This window comes from Balaenoptera acutorostrata, chromosome 9, assembly GCF_949987535.1.
Source record: "Balaenoptera acutorostrata chromosome 9, mBalAcu1.1, whole genome shotgun sequence".
In the NCBI taxonomy this organism is placed as follows: domain Eukaryota; kingdom Metazoa; phylum Chordata; class Mammalia; order Artiodactyla; family Balaenopteridae; genus Balaenoptera; species Balaenoptera acutorostrata.
The window spans coordinates 104,839,246-104,858,539 of NC_080072.1; the positions used below are offsets into that span (position 1 = coordinate 104,839,246).

Sequence of the window (19,294 nt, forward strand, 5' to 3'; positions counted from 1 at the left end):
TGGCATGTGGACTTCTTAGTTGCAGCATGCAGGATCTTTTAGTTGTGGCATGTGGACTTCTTAGTTGCAGCATGCATATAGGATCTAGTTCCCTGACTAGGGATCGAACCTGGGCCCCCTGCATTGGGAGTCTTAACCACCAGACCACCAGGGGAGTCCCAGGAAATGCATCTTATTAAAATTTCCAAAAAGTTTATATTTGCCAACATAAGCACATCTTTCTCACCCCCAAAGGAATCCACACGTTACTTTGAGTCCACTGTACCCAAATTTGGACTGAAAGGCTAGGAGTCAGTGTGCTCCTGCTTTTGCCAGCCTGCATCTGCCTGGTCAGAGGAGCTGCTGAGTCCTCCCCTGGCCTCATTTCATGGCCTTCTGAAGGGGCCATAATGATAGGACTTGCTTGACCTCCATTTTCCAGCCCTTGGAGGAAGAAACGTTAATTTGATGCAGACTTTCATTCTAGGACACACACATGAATAAACTGAGTAGATGCTGTTGAAGTAGGGCTGCATGATGACTTTTGTGGGTCCTAAAAGACTTTTGCCTTTGTGGGCCTCTTCCTCCATTAAAGTCATTAAAGTTATGCTTTATGACTACATTGGTATAAAGGTGAATTTATGAATATTATATGTTAAAATATTTTCTTTGACTTAAATGTTCATTTATTTTCTTCTGATTTTAAAATAACTTAAAACATTTTTGTGGGTCTCTAACAGTATTGTGGGTCCTAAGCACACAGCTACTGTGTCTAATGGATAATGGTATAAAGGTAGGGGGATGGGCAAAGTGTTCTCCCTACTCTATGATTCTAAGGATGTTGACTGAATGGAACACAAATGTGAGTTTTCCCAGATGTGGGCCCTTAATAAATCTGAGGGAATACTTCTCACTTAAACTTTATGATGGTTCAGTTTCCATTGCAGTGAATGCCAAGATTTTGTTGTTGTTGTTGTTATTCTTTATGATAGGAGGTTTTACTTATTTTTAGTTAGTAAAATATCACTGCATCCATATTATATGACTTCCTACAACATTCCAGTGTATAGTATATTGCATTTACACAGAAAAACAATATTTTACTTCTAAAACAACACTTTAAAATGTTGGGCTCTTGACATGTATCTTTATTAATTTTATCCTGAAAGTGCATAGATGTTCTGCATCAGAGCTATTTTTAAATTAATTATCTCACAGTAAGCAATAAATTTGTGGCCCCCCTTTGCTCTAGTCTTTACTCTTGGGGTGATGCAATAAAAGATAAGTGGAAAACTCTCCCACACAAGTGGCTTCATAGTCCACAGGCAAAAGTGGGAGAAAATGGATTTTTGGCCATTTATACACAAGAGAGAGACAGCTGTCCTCAGCCCGTCCTGAAAGGAGGGAGAAAAACTTTTGCTCCCTGGGGATTTCCTGGATTCTCACTGTTATTTTCTGCTAAGTAAATAAAATGTCTCCAGGGGCCATCATGTGTCCTTGGCTTTCTCAGTCTAGAGGTGTCTCTAAGTCTCCAGGCCTCATTCCTATCTGAAATGTAAATGCCTAAGGGTAAGAGTGTTCCAGTTTTCCTGGCACCTTGAGAGCTTAAGGCAGGGGCCTAGTTCAGGCAGTAACTACTTGGCCCTTTTGTTAATGCAAGTTCATGTGTCCAACGCACAGTGAGGTCAAACAAACTGAAATGTTGGAGTTTGGAGCAGAGAAAGGTTTATTGCAAGCCCATGCAAGGAGATGAGGTCGCTCATGCCCTAAAAAGCCTCGAGCTCCCTGAAGGGTTTTGGCAAAGCATTTTTAAAAGCCTGGTGGGGGGGGGTGGGTCACAGGGTACGTGATCAAATCTTGCACAATTCTCTGATTGGCTGATGATGAGGGGAAAGGGTGGTGTCACAGGGGTTAACTTTATCAGTTCCCAGACTCCAGGAGGAGGGGGGAAGACCTGGGGCTATGTGCTCATGGTCATCAACTAGTTCATATCTTCCATTTGGTGGGGGGTTTTCACATCTGGAAAACAACTCAGGAAATTTGCATCAAATACTATTATCTAGGTACTTCAGAGAGGAACTAAAGCAGAGGATATGGGGGGAAGGCCTGTCCTGGGAAGGTCCCATAGGGTCCTGCTCAGTTACAATTACCCCCTTTTCTTTGATACTCCTCAATCTTGAGAAGAACAAGTTTTGAACAAGAAAAGGGTTAAAGGTTCAGATAAGGAGGTTAATTGTAAATTTGACAGAGGTACCCACATTCCGGCAGACACTGCTTTGAGAATGGCTGGTGGTGTCTGAGTCTGACACAACTACTCCATTTTTACTTCCAGATGCATTTCTCTCCTCAATGGCCAAAGCAGATGTCACTATTAGTGATTTTAATGCTTTTCTAGATATGAGAAGATGTAAGATTTTGGGCTCATAAATCTTCTAAAAATATCTAACTATCTGAAGACCTGTTCTGCCAGTTTTTCCCAGAGCAAAGAGTGTCTCATTCCTGATCTCCACTCTGAACTCCTTTCAGGGGGTGTTGAAGGTCAGCAGCTGCAATGGAGAGGAAGATGGCAAGTGCCAATTCTCACCCAGCAGGGCCCCTTCATGATCCTGAATTTGACCACGGTTTGGGGGAAATTTCATGACCATCTTGTTCCACAGTGCTAAGAATGCTCATTCCCAGGTCTGCTGAAGGTTTCATTGGTAGGCCACTCAGTGTGCTATCACTGGATTAGGCCTTAATGCCAAAAGTCTCTGGACCACCTACCTTACCAGTCTCTTATGGTCCAGGAAAATATTCCCTCCTGTTGCTTCTTCCCATATCTAGAATTACATTAGTACAATCATTGATCTCATATGGAACTATATATTATCATTTTATCAGCAGCTCAGTCACACATTTGTTAATGCAAGAAACCACAAAAAAAAGGCAATATAGGTTATAAATTGTTGCAAATATCTCCTGGTTTCAGCCAGACTCAGGAGGGGATATGTTAATTTCTTCTTTTCTGCAGCCATTCACAGGTGGGCTGGGTCAGGATGTTACCTGTGAGCTGAACAAAGGTACTCTAGTTTAACATTCAAGCATGGGGCAGGGTTCCCTGAGATGGACCATTATGTATACTTTAACCTATAGGTAACATCACTTTAGTGATTAACTTGTAGCAAAAGCAAGAGAATATAAAGTTTAAAGTAAAAGAAACAGATCTGATATGGAGTCAGATTTGTCTTCCTTATTATAGCTCCCGGCTGCCAATGTCCATTCCACAGTCTTGTGGGGAAAGGGGCAATGACCGCCCTTGGCTACTTCCTGCTGTACAGGGGCAATGAAGGGTGACTTTGCCATGGAATTGATCAGCCTTGGGCAGGGAATATTAAACCCCTTAGTGGGCTTCCCTGGTGGTGCAGTGGGGGCTTCCCTGGTGGTGCAGTGGGGGCTTCTCTGGTGGCGCAGTGGTTGAGAATCTGCCTGCCAATGCAGGGGACACGGGTTCGAGCCCTGATCCGGGAAGATCCCACATGCCGCGGAGCAACTGGGCCCGTGAGCCACAATTACTGAGCCTGCGCGTCTGGAGCCTGTGCTCCGCAACAAGAGAGGCCGCGATAGTGAGAGGCCCGCGCACCGCGATGAAGAGTGGCCCCCGCTTGCCACAACTAGAGGAAGCCCTCGCACAGAAACGAAGATCTGACAAAGCCATAAATAAATAAATAAAATTAAAAAGCAGGGAGCATTTGTCTCCAGTAGTCAATTATTTCTAAAGAAAAAAAAAAAGATTCAAATCTAGATCATGAAATCCCAAAGCCCGTTATATCATATTAAAACAAAAAACAAAACAAAAAAACCCTTAGTAAAAACACAGATTAAAAGCCAGTAATATTTCAGACAAAACCCAAATATTGCAATCATATTCATCAGTTTACTCAGTCCCATATAATTAATCCTTTTTACTGACAGTTTTATGAAATCAGAGTTTCCATTAGACTTTTAAAATATCTTACCTAGTTTAGCAGTATGATTTAAAAGTTATCAGAAACCTGTTTTTGTCAAAACATCCTTTCTATGATTCTTCTTGAAGATGTGGCAGTTTTGCAAAGCATCAGCTTAGCTGCATATGAATGATAAAGGTCTTAAAAAGGCAAAGTTAAAGATCTGATTACAATTCTTCTTGGCAAAGAAGCTTATCCAAGTTGTTTCATACAACATTTTAAGATAACTAAAATTATAGCATTATATCAGGACATATACGAATTTCAGAAACTTTATATAATTTTTAGAATGCCTATATTAATAACATTTATTCATACTGTATAATCTTAAGAGGCTTATCACTCATTTGACAATGCTTTCCATGTAATTTAGCATACCAACTAATTCTAGTCAGTTTAATATATATATTCTTTTTCTGAGGTGCCTCAGGGGCTCTCTGAAGCATCCCAAAGCTAGCTGAACTCAAAAGAACTTTAATTAGAATTTGATAGGAAGTTCATCAAAAATATCAAAAAGTTTTTTAAAAAACATTTGGTCAGATATAATCATAGGTCACTGTGAATACTTAAAACCAAATACAGATCACTGAAAGGCAAGGAAGTTCACACAATCTGTCATCAAAAGCAGCATTCCAAGTAAAATTGTTCTCTTAGCAGAGAGGAACCAAGTCTAGTCCTTCACCAGTCTACTTTTAACATCAAAATCCATTTACCCAATTAAGTTTAATCTAATCTCAGCCTGACCATGCATAAAACTCCTTTTACTCAAAACATATACCCCACTTTCCTACTGTATAGTGAAATGTTTTATTACTTCCAGTAGCTTTAATTACATATTTAAATTAGAATCCCTGACTCTTATAAACCTTAATTTCTAGTGAAAACCAAGAGGCAAGTAATAGTTACCAAAATCTAGAGAGACTATTTTAGATAATTTTCAAAACATAATTATTCCTATAGAGTTTACCTAAAAGCTCTTATCTTGTTTATATTTACTTTAAAGTTTCATCATATCAAGTTATTTTTCTTGCTGACAAATTTGCAACAGATATAACAAGATTTCATTAAACTTCTATTAAACCTAGGTACAGTGAAATTATTATACTTAATGTTGATGACTCTAAAGACATGTCTATATTAATTAGATTAACAATCTTAAACATTAATACCAGGTATTAATTTAATAGTGACTATTTCCCAGTTCATGTGAACCTGAAACTCATTTAGCTTAATTGCTCTTGTTTTTAGGATTGTTTGATTTGGCAGTGCTTACTTTTCTTTAAGCCAATCAATCTCATTTACAAATTAACCTCAGCAATGTTATCCAAAGACAAAACACATACAAACACACAGAGAGACTTCACAGTTCTCATTTTAAAATTTCAGCCCTGAGTCAGGTAGAGCAGTGTAAAACCCATCAGTTTACAAGAGAGTTTGGATTAAACTTAGGTTTCTGGCAGATGGAACAAATCAAGCTCACTTGGATGGCTAAGTATTTACAGAAAAGACACTTAGGATTTCTATTTACCCTTGACAAGTCAATTTCTAAATTACTTTTCCCTCTTTTCAAAATTTGCTTTTTAAAAAGGTGGCAGAGATGAAGGTTCCTGAGAAGACCAGATAGGACATTTGCATCTCAAAGGTACAGGCAAGTTTCTCCTAGGATGACTTTGTTTCCCCTTTGTTTAATACTTACAAGTCTCTTAAGATAAATAGGGAACATTTGGGGAGTGGTACAAGCATTGCTGGGCATTGGATTATTTTTAGAGCCACACCTCTGGTCCTGTAAAGACTAGAGTTGTAAAACAAGGACAGTTTGGTTTTTCTTTTTTTTCAAAGAATTGGGTGGCTCCTCATTTAGCTTAGGGGAGAAGGCCTCCCCCCAGAATTCCTATCAGGCTCTGATTATCAGCTATGATTCATTTAGTTAGACCAGTGGCCTCCCATTTTGATAATCTATTTACAAACAATTTTGGGGATCTTCCTTAGGTTTAAGAAATTTGTACTTTATATTTAGACAATCTATAACCATTTTTACTTAATAATCATTGGCTGGGTATCTTCAGCCAAGCCCAGAACCTTGATATTCCACATTCCAGGGTCTACTAAGGCTTCTATTTTAGCTTCAGATTTTATCTATTCCTTTCTGCGTTCTGTTAGAACAATTTGGTGATGTTTCTTGTCCCTCAAGAAACAGAGTGGCCCCTAACTTTTTTAATAAATCTCTTCCCATTAAAGGGATGGGACAATCAGGCATGAACAGAAAGGAATATAAAAACAGCTGGCCATTGATCTTGCACAAAAGGTGTTCCGGGAAAGTGTGCCCCTGCCTTTTCCCTGACACCCCCCATTACATACTCTTTATGGTTGCTAAGGTTTCCAATCTTTTGGGTTAAGACCAAAAAGGTTGCACCAGTATCCTTTTGCATATTTCTCTGGGTGCATTCAGCATTTTTGAGTATATCCCTATTATTGAAAACTGAATAAGCCAATTGGAACAAATCGTTCATTAGAGTCCGAGGACCAGCAATTGTTTTCTGAATTTTGTGCCTGATGTCTAGGGCAGACTGGGCTATGAAATGCATAGCCAAAAGTGCCTGACCCTGTTGGACCTCTTTCACCCTTTCATAATTAACAGATTTACTGTAAGTTTCTTCATACCCTTATGAAGCTTATGAATTAAAGTTTAGCTGAGGGAACATTCCCAGCAGTTTGAATGTTATTCCTGCATCCCTTTTTCCAGTACCAAGCAACACAGATTGATTAGATAAGTTCCAGAGAACCCAGGTAAATCATTTACATCTCAAAGGCACAGGAAGAGAAATGCAAATTCATCTTCTAACTACTTACACCAAACCCAGCCATCTTGGGCTATTTTCAGGGAGCTTTCTTTTTTCCAGTTCCCAAATATCCACCTCAATTTAAAGAAACAAATACGATAATACATATCATCTGCTCACATTTGCATGACCCTCTTTCAGCAAAACCAGGAAGAGAAAATGGGATTTGGACTCAGGTACCAAGACACTCATTCACAGACACACACATACCCCCAAGATAAAAGCAATTGCAAAAGACCCGCTTTGATGTAATAGCTAAGCCATTAGGGGCCTTTGCTTTCCAGATCTCAGGGAGTATTGAGACATTTTCTTTCATTTAGGGAGCATAGCTAAAGATCTCTTAGTTTTAAAAAAGTACGCTAGGGTACTATAAGATGGAACAGAGCTCTGATCATCCATACTTAATTATTCACGGTCAGTGTTATCAAATATCAAGCAAACAGCAATTCAAATCGGTCTCTCAAGGTCACAGTTCCCTAGCCCCCCAAAAAAGGAAGATTCCCAACCAGTGCCCCATCAGTCCAAAAGGGGAGAACCCCAACCAATGCCCCATTGGAGATGAAGCTGAACGAATGATCATGGCTAGTTCAAAAGGGAAAATCTCAACCAATGCTCCACCACAGGCGAAACCTATGCAATAGGGGAGGATACCCTGGTGTCGTCACATATGAGCCCCATTATTCACCAAAGACATCTCAACTGGCCAATGCAAGTACTAACACGCATATAAACCACAAACTCATGGTCCCACAAACAAAGAATCAGACGAGGCATAGCCAGAAAGAATGGACTATGAGTGGCTCACCCCAAAATGATACACACAAAACCACAAACAACTAAGCTACAGTCACACAGACAGAAAATCAGAAGAGGTGTAGTCTAAAATTCCACTTCCACTCCCAAACGGAGGCCTCCAAACAAATTGGCAAGCCTGGCTCTCAAGAAGCAAATGAACTGGTTCCCAAATTGGGTAGAGTCCAACAACAATTCCCCTCTCCAACAGGGTACCCCAATCAAACAAATTGGCTTGTCCTGTAAAGGAAAAGCCCAAATTGAGGGGGGATTATGTTCCTGGTTGTACACACCGGAGTGACTTACCCTCAAGTGGCTCCCTTCCCACAAGGGAAGCAGCCCAAATGGAGTGGAGAGAATTCCCAGCCTGCGCAAGCTGGAGCGACTCACCCAATGACACCGAACGTGGACCACAGCTCCAGATGTTTCTCGGCTCCAAACAGCCTCGTGCCATGGGCGGCCAACGCTTGTTGGGGACAGTCCCTCCAAGATCCCTGGAGTGAAATGGGCTCCAGCAGCTGCTGGAGGCTCAGGGAAGGGGCTGCCCCAGGCCAGGGTTGACCAGCCACGGGAACAGACTCCTGGCTGGCTCACCAAAATTGTTAATGAAGGTTCATGTGCCTGATGCACAGTGAGGTCAAACTGAAATGTCAGAGTTTGGAGCAGAGAAAGGTTTATGGCAAGGCCATGCAAGGAGACGAGGTGGCTCATGCCCCAAAAAGCCTCGAGCTCCCCGAAAGGGTTTTGGCAAAGCATTTTTAAAAGCCAGGTGATGGAGAGGAGGTCACAGGGTATGGTGTTCAGATCCTGTACAATTCTCTGATTGGCTGATGATGAGGGAACAGAGTGGTGTCACAGGGGTTAACTTTATCAGTCCTTAGGCTCTGGGAGGCCTGGAGCTATGTGCTCATGGTCATCAAGTAGTTCACATCTTCCATTTGGTGGGGGGTTTTTCACATCTGGAAAACAACTCAGGAAATTTGCATCAAATACTATTATCTAGGTACTTCAGAGAAGAGCTAAAGCAGAAGATATGGGGGCAAGGCCTGTCCCAGCAAGGCCCCATAGGTTCCTGCTCAGTTACACTTTGAGAGAGATAAGGGAAGATTGTTGCTTATTATTCTCCTGAATCAGAGCAATTAAGTAAACAAGTAATTAGAGATCTAATTCTTATGGTTCATGAAAAGTGAAATGTTTCTAGGAGAGTGAGAGCAAACATTTTTTATCTTTAAACTGTACACATGTCCAGGTCCCAACTGTATACATGTACATGTCTGGACCTTTTATAGAAGCAGTAAGGAATCCAGGGAACAATTATTTCCCAACAACACATTAAAAGTCATTTCTAATATATGTATGAGACAAAAAAACTACTTTTTTTTCCTTTCAGCATCTTTCATTGGGATGCATTTTATATATAGTATATATTATTCAGTAGAAATCTCTCTCTTAGTCTGGAGAACAACCCAAAGGATGAGATGCTGATTACCACCCTCCCACCCCCTACCCTCTGCACTGGCTGTCCATCTGGGAATGTCTCTATTTCACCTTCATTTTTGAAAGATGAATTTTGTGAATGTAGGATTCTTGGTTGACAGTTTTTTTTTCTTTCAGCAGTTTAAATTTGTCATCCCTTCTTCTCTGGCCCCCACTATTTCTAAAGAGAAGTCAGCTTTTAACCTTATTGAGGGAATCCCTTGTATGTCATGAGTCATTTTTTTTCATGCTGTTTACAAGATGTTTTTTGGCCTTTTAACATTTTTACTATGATATGCCTAGGTGCAAATCTCTCGTGTTCATCCTACTAAGAATTTGTTGAACTTTCTGGATGATGTATCAATCAAGGTTCCTCAGAGAAATAGAACCGATCATATAATTTTATATTTGTTAAATGTGACATCTAGGATGTCTCATGGGAAGTTTCTTTCCCCTGAGAAATGCTATATTTCCTGCCATATCAGTAAACAAAAGATGTCACAGTCATCAGAGATTGCAGCCACCATTGGTGAGCTGGTGAGCACTGAGGGAACTCAGGAAGGAGAAGAATACCTGCCATCTAACAGCCATCAGACTGCAGCCACTCCCCACGGTGAGCCCTGAGGAAGCTCAGGATGTGAAAACACAGGATACTGGCCCCAGATAGCTGAGGTACATATCAAAGGAATGATTTCAGTGAGCCCAGACTCTTGCATCTTCCCATTTACAGAAAAGTGCTAAATTCCTTAATTTGCAACATCTGGTTTTCTTTAATTAACAATAATCTTTTGACGTTCAGACTACCTGCCCTTCTTGCAAAACTCCTATATATCCTAGCTCCCCCCACACTTCCTCAGAGCAGTTGCCTCCTGGGCTTAAAGTCCTAAAACTTTCTGCCGAATAAAATGTAACTCTCAACTTTTAGGTTGTGTGTATTTTTTTCGGTTGAAACCCCCTACCCCAGCTTTATTGAGGTATAATTGATAATAAAAATTATGTATATTTAAAAGTTACAACATGATGATTTCATATATGTATACATTGTGAAATGATTACCACAATCAAGCTAATTAAAACATCTATCTTACAAGTTATCCGTGTGTGTGTGTGTGTGTGTGTGTGTGTGTGTGTGTGGTAAGAACCCTTAAGATCTACCCTCTTAGCAAGTTTCAAATATACAATACAGTTTTATTAAGTATAGTCACCATGCTACACATTAGATCTCCAGAACTTAGACATCTTATAATAAAAATTTGACCATCTCCCCATCCACTCCTCCAATACCCCCCCACAATCAAATGCAATTATTATTGCCTGTTTTGTTTTGTTTTGTTTTTATGTGTGTGGGTCATACTTTCCTGTTTCTTTGCATGTCTCATAATTTTGGGTTGAAAACTGAACCCTTTAGGTAAATTATTGTAGTAACTCTGGATATTGATTCCTGCTCTTTTATCTTACCTCCCCAGGCTTGTTGTTGTTGTTGTTGTCATTTTCCTGTTTATTTGTTTAGTGACTTGGCTGGACTATTTTAGTGAAATCTATTTTCCCTGCAGTGTGACAGCTTTGATGTCACCCCTCAGAGGGCACAGGCTGGTGCATGGTCACAGTCATCCTGGGATGAGAGTGGTCTACCAGGGCTCTTTGGGACCATCTCTTTCCCTGATTCTCTGTGAAATTGTCTGCCTCTATTTGTGTCACACCAAGCTGTGGGCTCCATGACTAACTGGCTGATGGCTCTATTAACAATGACCTAGGACACGAAAAGCTTCATTGTGTGATCCAATTAATTTCAGATCCCTTTTACAAAGGTCACTTTTCAGGCCAGTCTTTCATATTTGTTCTGCTCCCAGTAGGATTTTTCTTAGCTGTTTCTTTCTCTAGTTCTCTCTGGTAAACTAGCTAACCTACAGTTTAACATGTTGCTTGCAGGGAGATAAGAGTCTCTTCTTTAATTGCTTACCACCAAAATCTCCATTGTTTTTGAAGATGCCCTTATTCTTGAATGTCCCCACACTCTGTTTAAAATAAAGTTTGTTCTTTTGGGGAGAACTTCAGATTCTTAAGTTCCTATGGACTGCCCCTCTCCCTTGGCAAAATCTCTAAGCCCAGAGTTTGTGGAGGGGCAGAGGCCTACTTAGCCAAGAGCTACATCCCTGCTTTCCAAGCAAGGTACTGTGCAGGGGGAGTAGCCTTTGGTCTTCTTGTCTTGCCTCTCCTGAAATGGAATCTCTGCCATAGCTGAGGATAATTGGGACCCAATATTATCAGACTGCCACACCTGGGTTAGAGGCTCTGCTTTCTGGTGGGGAGCATGCTTGGTGGAGTAAGGGACACACTTGTCTTGGCCATACTTGCAGGAATTTAGCTTCTACAACTTGGAACTACGATGCTTGAGGAATGCTAGTGGTCTGAACCTCCCAGTGAGATGCCACGTCCCTCCACTGGGAGCTGGGGGAAAGAATGCCCCATTTTCTTGGCCATACCTTCCCAAAGTGGAATTTCTTTCATGCAGACCTGTGCAAGTTATGGTTCAGATGCCACACATTCTCACTGTTCCTACTGAGATTTAGTACATTTTCTTGAAAAAAAAATGTTTCTTGATTTGCTGTATGCCCTTAGGACATTTTTCAGAGATTTAAAATGATTGTTTTAAAAATAGCTTTTGCCAGTTATAGTTGTTTCATTGGATGGGGTGGGGATGGGTCTGCAGATCTCCTCCTGACACCATTCTGGAAAGAGAGTTCTCCACTGGCTGTAATCTAGCATCCAGAATAGAAAATAACATTTTTATTTAAAAAGGAATAGTGAGATGAAAAACTGACAACAAGAACTCTGGGTTGCTTGTAGTATAGATCTTGAAGATAGAGAAATGGAGAAATACTCCATTTTGCTCCTGTTTGCCAAAACATTAAAAAACAAATGCAGATGTGCTTCATTTCCAAGAAAGGAGACAATAATACTGAGACAGGCTGGGACCTGGGACCTAGGACCCTTTGCTGCAGTGCTTGCACCTGGACAAATGTCTCCTCCAGCAACAAAATACAAAGAAACTATAAGGGACTAAAAATAACTGTGTGCATGTGCAGTTGGGGCAGATTATGGACAAAAAGATACAAAGAGACCAAAAGCACAACTGCCACTTCTGAAGAGCCGGGAGCAAAAGCAGGGTCCTACGCATGCCCCCTGCACACAACACCACCAAAGGGGTGGGCAGACCACCTAAGCCACCCCTCCAGCCTGACCCCTGGACCCACCCCTACCCTCACCCCCTATAAGGAACCAGCTCACCTCTTCTGAGTGAGCAAGTGAGCAAGGGAATGTGTTGCTAGTTCTCACTTTCCCCTGCTGCAGCAGGGGCCCCAATAAAGCCTTGCCTGAATTTCTTGTCTGGCCTCTGATCAATTTCTTTTGATTAAGGAAGGCCAAGAACCCTGGTTGGTAACACTACCACCAAAATCTATTTGTGTCCAGCCTGCACTTTACAAAGTCTAAGCATGTGTTTATTTCCCTAGGCTTATTTTAATAAGAGAGTATCCTTAATAAGAGCATTTTTATTCACACCATACTTCAGTAGTTTCTTTAAATATGGCAAACCTCTTAGATGATAAAACATCACTAACTCAATTGAATTCCCAAATCCTTAGGCAATGTAAGTCAGACTCTAGTCTTCCATTTTACAATTGTGAAATGGAGACACAAAAGAGCCAGCTCTTCTTACATAACTTGGCTCCCTCAGTAGGGCCAGTGGAGGTGAGCAGGGCCAATAACGCTGAAAGGAATGCAGGGCCCCAGTTCCTTCAGGGACCCTATTTGCTCTTTGTCTGGGGAAGTACAGCCCTTTGCCTGGGCTGCTATTGGCTGCTCCTCCCAGCCTGGAATTATAAAGCCATATCTCAGAGGCTCTCGAGGCCTGTGGTTCTATCCTGCCTTCTGTAAATCTTCGGGGCTGGGGCCAAATCCAGAGATGGGTAAGTGCCTCCTGCTGCTGCTGCTGGTGGTCCTGTCCTCACTGCTGGGATTCCTGCAAGGTGAGCCCTCTGGGGAGCATGTAGGAGGGCAATGGGGACTGAGGAGAACCTGGGTGAGTGGCAGGTTATGTTTCCAGGCACTGCCTCTCTCTTTGACTCTTTGTCTGCCTGCCTTGACATTAGAATGTCCAACAGATAAGACAACTATAAACATTTTACAATTTAATCTGGGGCATTCTGTTTTTGTAGGAATACATTTCAATATCTTTTTGCTTGAAAGTCTGTTTTTCATAACTTCAACTGGTTAAACATTTTTGAAAGCTGAAATACTTGGGTACTCCATTTGTTGACTACTTTAAGATTTCACACTGTTGGGGTTATACTGTAGAAACAGGATGGACCCTCACCCAAACTTGGATCAGATGTCAAGACTGATGATGTCACATATGCACCAGGAGGGTATGAAAAGGTTTATTACTTACCTAATGAGGCTTTCTCAGGAGAGCAGGGCTTACTGCCAGGTGTCTTAAGATGGCTTGAGGGAGCAGAGAAAGGAGACTCGAATTTCTATGGTGGTGAGGGGGACAGACAGGACAAGGGTTCCTGCATTCAGGTAGGGGCTTGTGTGGATTGAAACTCCCACCAGTGGTAAAGGAGGGAGCTCCTGAGGCCCAGATGTGGGGCACAGGGGAGAGACTTCAAGGCTGCCAGCTGTGAAACATCAAAAAATGGAGTCAGAAACTCTACTACCTGACCAAAATGCAACCGATATTTGCGGGACCTTTTACAAAGTGTTCATTACTGTTGTAGAACACTTAGATTGAATCACAATGTAGTTCCTTAGAAGCTAAACCATTTTCAGATCTGCTTGATGACAGGGAGCAGGGAGAAATTTTGCTAAAGACTATTTTTTATTCCACATCACAAAACTTTTACAGTTCAGTTATTTTACCTGTGGGTGTGTATGTGCACATACATATATAATATATAAAATATATATTTTCATATATATAATTCATAGTATAACATATTCTATATGTTATATATTTTAACCTTTATAATATATAACATTAAAATATATAAAGTATTTACATATATATATATTTATATTCATATACTATCTGGTTCGGACACAGGACACAATTCAGAATTATGTGTGCATCAAAACCAACTATAAGGGCATTTTTTGCTCTCTGGGGTCTCAATTAAGTAAAAACTTTTTTTTTTTGCTGCAATATTATATTCTACCAGCATTTGCATTTATTCTTTCACAGTAAAAAGAAATGATTTTATGTTCTATGTGGACTTTTAAATTAAATTTATTATAGCATTCACAAAAAGTCAGGTGTTTCACCTTCTACAGAATATACTTTCATAGCTTTTATTTGATTCCATGATTGATTGAAAACTGGAATGATCATTGGCATTAACAGGCATCATTTGTTTCCAATGTCCTTCTTCAGCAAACGGAATCAGCCTGTTAATAGTCAATGTTTTGTTTGTTTTGTAAAAGCACAAGAAGACTCAGAATAAAAAAATATAAAAAATTAATTTAGAAGAACACACATTTGATCTAAATGAAAATCCATCATCCTGGCTTGTGCTTCCCTCTGAAGCTGATAGGAGTAAAAATCATTTGTCTGGAAGGTGATCCCAGGAAATACCAGGAGGGGCGTGGGGAAGTAAGACAGAATATGCAAGGAAGTTAATAAGCTGGACACCATGGTGGGCAAATGGAATCCATCCTGCTGGAAATTCTGGAGGACAGTGTAGAGGATCCAACTCACGGGTGAGAAAGTTGGAGTATTCATCCCCCGATTCCCCATCTGTTCTTGGGGGAGGGATGCTCCCAGGGGCATCTGCTCTACACTGTTCCAGCTGCCCTGTATGCACAGCAAGTGTGTCCTACAGTCCCCTGTCAGAGTCACAAATGTTGCAGTCACAAGCATGTGGAGGTGAAGGCTGAGGGCTACGGGGAGGGCGATGGGAATTACACCTGCTTCAGCCAGTGATACATGAGAAGCCTCTGTTGCAGCTGCACAAGTGACATCATCCTAGGGCACAGCCTTCTTCAAATAACTACTAACTTTCAAAAGAGCCACTGAAATTCTCAAGCAGATTTGTATCTTTAGGAGGTTTTCATGGGATCAGGGACAGCACAGGCCCAGGGGCGATGGTAAATATTGACAGACAGGCTGTTCAAGTTATACAGTCATCATTAAGTTTAGAGGAAGAGGAATTGAGTGCTCAGTTTTCTATTGAGTGTGCACTTTTCAAAGTTCACTCCAGGTGAAAAGCTTTATTACAAGATAAAAATGTGTGAGTAAATAAAAAAATGTATAGTTTCAGATTTAAACTACACAAAAAATGATGAGGCCGTGGCAAGCACATTGAAATGACCTTCTATTTGTTCTGCTGTAGGTTTCCCAGTCCCTGTTTCCCACAAAAATATTTCATTTATACTTGACCTTTAATTTCTCACATTTTGCACGGATTCGGTTGACTTGTGGCTTCCTTCCAGTTTCCATTATCTTTCTTAGCCCTCTGTTACTCTCTCTTTCTTTAAAATCTATTGTCTGCACAGCTGGCAGAGTGAAAATGCAAAACATAAACCAGTTAATGTCATTCTCTATTGAAAAACCTCTGATGGCTTCCTCCAACTTTGAATAAAATCCCAGTTCTTACAATGGCCTAAACTGTCCTGTCCAAATAAGATATAAGCTGAGCTACAGATGTTATTTTAAATCTTCTAGTAGGCATATTAAAAAAATAAGAAATGTGTAAAATTAACTTTAATAGTATTTATTTAACCCAATACATCTAAAATATTATTTCAGCATGTAATCAACATCAAGGTTACTGATGAGCAATTAAAATTTTTTTTGTGTGCTAAGTGTTTGAAATTGACCTACAGCCCATCTGTTTGGACTACTCACCTTTCACAGGCTCAACAGCCATGTTAAGTCCCGTGGATACCATGTACAACAGTGCGGGTCTAAGCAGAAACGTGCTTATGGTCTGGTCTCTACTGACCTCTTCAGTCCCACTTTATAATATTCTCACCCTTTTCCACTTTACCTGTGCTGTTCTTTTTGTTTCTCAAACTGGCCAGGCTAATTCCATCTCAGAACCTTTCTGTGCACTTGCCGGTGGATCTTCCTGGACCAGTTTCCCAACTTCTCCCAGCCGTTTAAGTGGTCAGCTTTTAAAAAAAAGATTATTCAGGTTTGAGTTTAAATCACCCTTGAGAAAGCTTTTCTGCCTCCCCAAGGTCTCCCCACGCTGTCTCCTCCATGTTTCCTCCATCTCATCATCTTCACGAGTCACCAGGACCTGAAATAACCTTTCTTATTTTTTCATTGTCAGTCATTTTCCCCATTTATTTTTTCAGTGTTTAAATAAGTGGAATGCATGTTTCAATGAGCCTTCAGCACTCAATTCCCAACACCTGGAATACTGCCTCCCACACATCAGGTGCTCATTGTTCGGTGAATAGGGACCACTGGGTGCTCATCCCAAGGAGGAGGCTCCAGGGCAAGTGTTTGTCCGGAAGCTCCCTCCCTCCTTCCCTCCTTCCTCCCCCCTCCCTCCCTTCCTCTCTTCCTTCCTCCCTTCTTCCCTTCCCCCGTTCCTCCCCTCCTCCCCTCCTCTCCTCCTCTCCTCAATCTCCCCCTGGCTTGCCTCACTCTCTTCCGATCTTCTCTTTTACTTCCCATCCCCCTCCTCCCACCCGTCCTTTCTCTCCCCTCCCTGCCCCCTTCAGCTCTCCTTTTAGGCTGAGTCCTGGCGTTCTCCTAGAAGCCCAACTCCTCAGATGAAAGGGAGAGTGGAGGGTGGGGCTCTGTGTGAAGGAGGGCGCGGGGAGGCTTTGTGAAGCTGCAGCCAGGATGGAACAGGGGTGGGCAGTGCCGACTCCTTCACAGCTCCAACCATCACCTGTTCTGCTCCTGCAGATGCCATTCACATGGAACATTTTCAGTGGTGCCCCCTGGTGTTGGGGCGATAATCAGTTGGCAAGTGGGATCGATGGAGCTGCAGTGAAGGACTTGACCTCACTCCTCCAGCAGCACAGCCCATCCCTGGGAGGACAGGGAGAGCCCTCTGTGCTCAGGTGCAGACCTTGTGCCTAGAGGCGCACACGCCTCCTCCCAGGTGTAAGCCAAGCGCGGAGAAACGACCTGCTTTCAGCACATTCGTCAGGCGCTGGGAGCTGGTCAGTGTCCAGGCGCACTTGGGTCACAGGTGTGCTCCCTCCTGAGCAGCCGGGACGCTGGGCCAGAAGGGCCTTATTATTCCTCTTTGACTTTCCAGCTCTAGAATGTTTCCAGTGTCACCGAGTCAACACCAGTGGGGTTTGCGAGAGCGGGGAAAGCTTCTGCCAGACTCAAGGCAGCCAGCAGTGCTTCCTGAGGAAGGTCTACGAAGGTAGGTGGGGCCTGAGAAGTCTCCTGGGTGACCTTTGCCAGAGGTTAGGGGCTGGCAGTGAGTGTTCAGGGTGGGGGGATAGTAGGAACCCTCCATGGGACCCCAGGAGAGCCTGGGCCCCAAGAACAAGGCAGGGTGCCTGTAGGACTCAGGGAAGTGACCCCTCAGGAACCCTGAGAGTAGGAACTGCATAGAAAAGGGGTTGGTTTTCTTTTCTTAACCTAGTGAAACATTTCATCTGGTTGCGGTACTGGGCTGCCCTCGCTATTAATTGGGATGGTGACCTGTAAGCAAAGTAGGGAGTTTAGCTCCTCAGGGTAACGGGAACTGGGCTGCTGAAATTCCTCTGAGCGGGACCTGACTGTGATGGGGTTTTGGGGAACTAGGGGCATAGATTGGGGGAGAAATGGGCAGGGTGGAGAGGGCAATTTCTATACATTCTCTCTGCCCTCTCTTGTGTGGAGGGAATGGATTGAACTCTAATATACAGAGCTTGCAGAGCTATTTTAGGAGAGCCCACTAGGGGGCCCTACCTCCAGCATCTCATTCCCAGGAGGCAGACATTCACCCTACCAGGAGCATGAGTCCTCCATGGAATGTGCTATTTTCCCCTCATTCTTGATTAGTTGGTTGATGCATTGATCCTGTGATTTCTTTCAGGAATATTTACTGAGCTGCATATCAGGATATGCTGGGCCCCATACCCATGGGCCTGCAACCTGGGTTCTGGGGCCTCACTTGCCCTCTTCTCTGTCCCTTTCCAGGTGACACCATTTCTTATGGATACCAGGGTTGTAGCAGCCTATGTGTTCCTATGAAGCTCTTTAAACTCAATGTTACTGTGGAATTTAGATGCTGCCATGACTCACCTCTCTGCAACAAGTTCTAAAGACAGGGCCCAGCTTTTGCCCTGATGCGGTGGATGAAGCTAAGTTAGGATCCCTTTCAACCACCACAGTCTCCAAGACTCTGTGATCTGAATAGGGGTCCCCTATGAGAAGCAGCCTCAGACTTGTTCTGTTTTCAGGACCCCTTTCCTTTCCTTCATTGCAAGATGCCCCAGGGATAATTTTTGAAACCAAATTGGGGTGAAGATTGATGGGCATAGCTAGATCCAAGGCTACCTTCTCCCTTTTCAGGCCCTAATCATCAGTCACATTGATTGCTGCTTAAAAAGGCAGCATCTGTGGAAGGCTGCATTTGTGATTCTGCATGTTCTGGGGGCAGGAACTGAAGGAGGAGGGAGAGTCTTTGAAAGCTGAAAACAGTAGAAGTGTGAGGGGGGTCCATAAATGATGGGTTAGTTGAGTGGGCTAGGTGTTGTAACACAAATCTCTTAAGTATCAGTGGCTTAAATTAAAAAAAAAAAAATCGAGTCACTTATGTCAAAGTGATCTAAGATGGAGTTGGGAGGCTATTAAGGAAGTGAAACTTACACACATCCATCCCTAAACCCAACATAAACTTTGGACCCATCCATCCTGAGACCACCTGGAACTTGTCTTCTTTACTCCTTAGAGACCACAGCTTGGCAACCAATATGCTGCCAGCAAGTGACTGAAAGCCTACCGGCACCAATCGTAGTTCTGTAAAGATAACTTACGTTATTTCTCTGGAATATCTTTTTTGCCTTTAGAAGCCCCCGCTATTTTCTGTTCCCCCCGGAGCACATTTGAGTTGCCATTTGAATCGATGCCTCCCAAACTGCAATTCTTAGAACTCTAAATAAACTCTTTTTCTTATTTGCAGCCTTCTGCATTGTTTGGTTATCACCTGATAATGGTCTCCAGATCACCATAGCTTGTTTTTGTATTCACAGAAAACACGCCAC

At 42.3% G+C, this 19,294-nt stretch overlaps 1 protein-coding gene across 1 annotated transcript; it reads left to right on the top strand.

Moving 5' to 3' along the window:
• The first annotated feature begins 13,034 nt into the window (after positions 1 to 13,034).
• Positions 13,035 to 18,352, top strand: LOC103014843 (protein PIP-1). The gene is made up of 3 exons (XM_007183400.1): positions 13,035 to 13,098; positions 17,350 to 17,463; positions 18,228 to 18,352. The coding sequence occupies exons 1-3, from the start codon at positions 13,035 to 13,037 to the stop codon at positions 18,350 to 18,352; spliced, it is 303 nt and encodes a 100-aa protein (XP_007183462.1).
• Positions 18,353 to 19,294: the final 942 nt, after the last annotated feature.

Coding starts and splice junctions, on each gene's coding strand:
- LOC103014843 (XM_007183400.1), top strand. CDS start 13,035: ATGGGTAAGTGCCTCCTGCTGCTGCTGCTGGTGGTCCTGTCCTCACTG. Junction 13,099..17,349: donor ACTGCTGGGATTCCTGCAAG/GTGAGCCCTCTG, acceptor TTGACTTTCCAG/CTCTAGAATGTTTCCAGTGT. Junction 17,464..18,227: donor CCTGAGGAAGGTCTACGAAG/GTAGGTGGGGCC, acceptor GTCCCTTTCCAG/GTGACACCATTTCTTATGGA.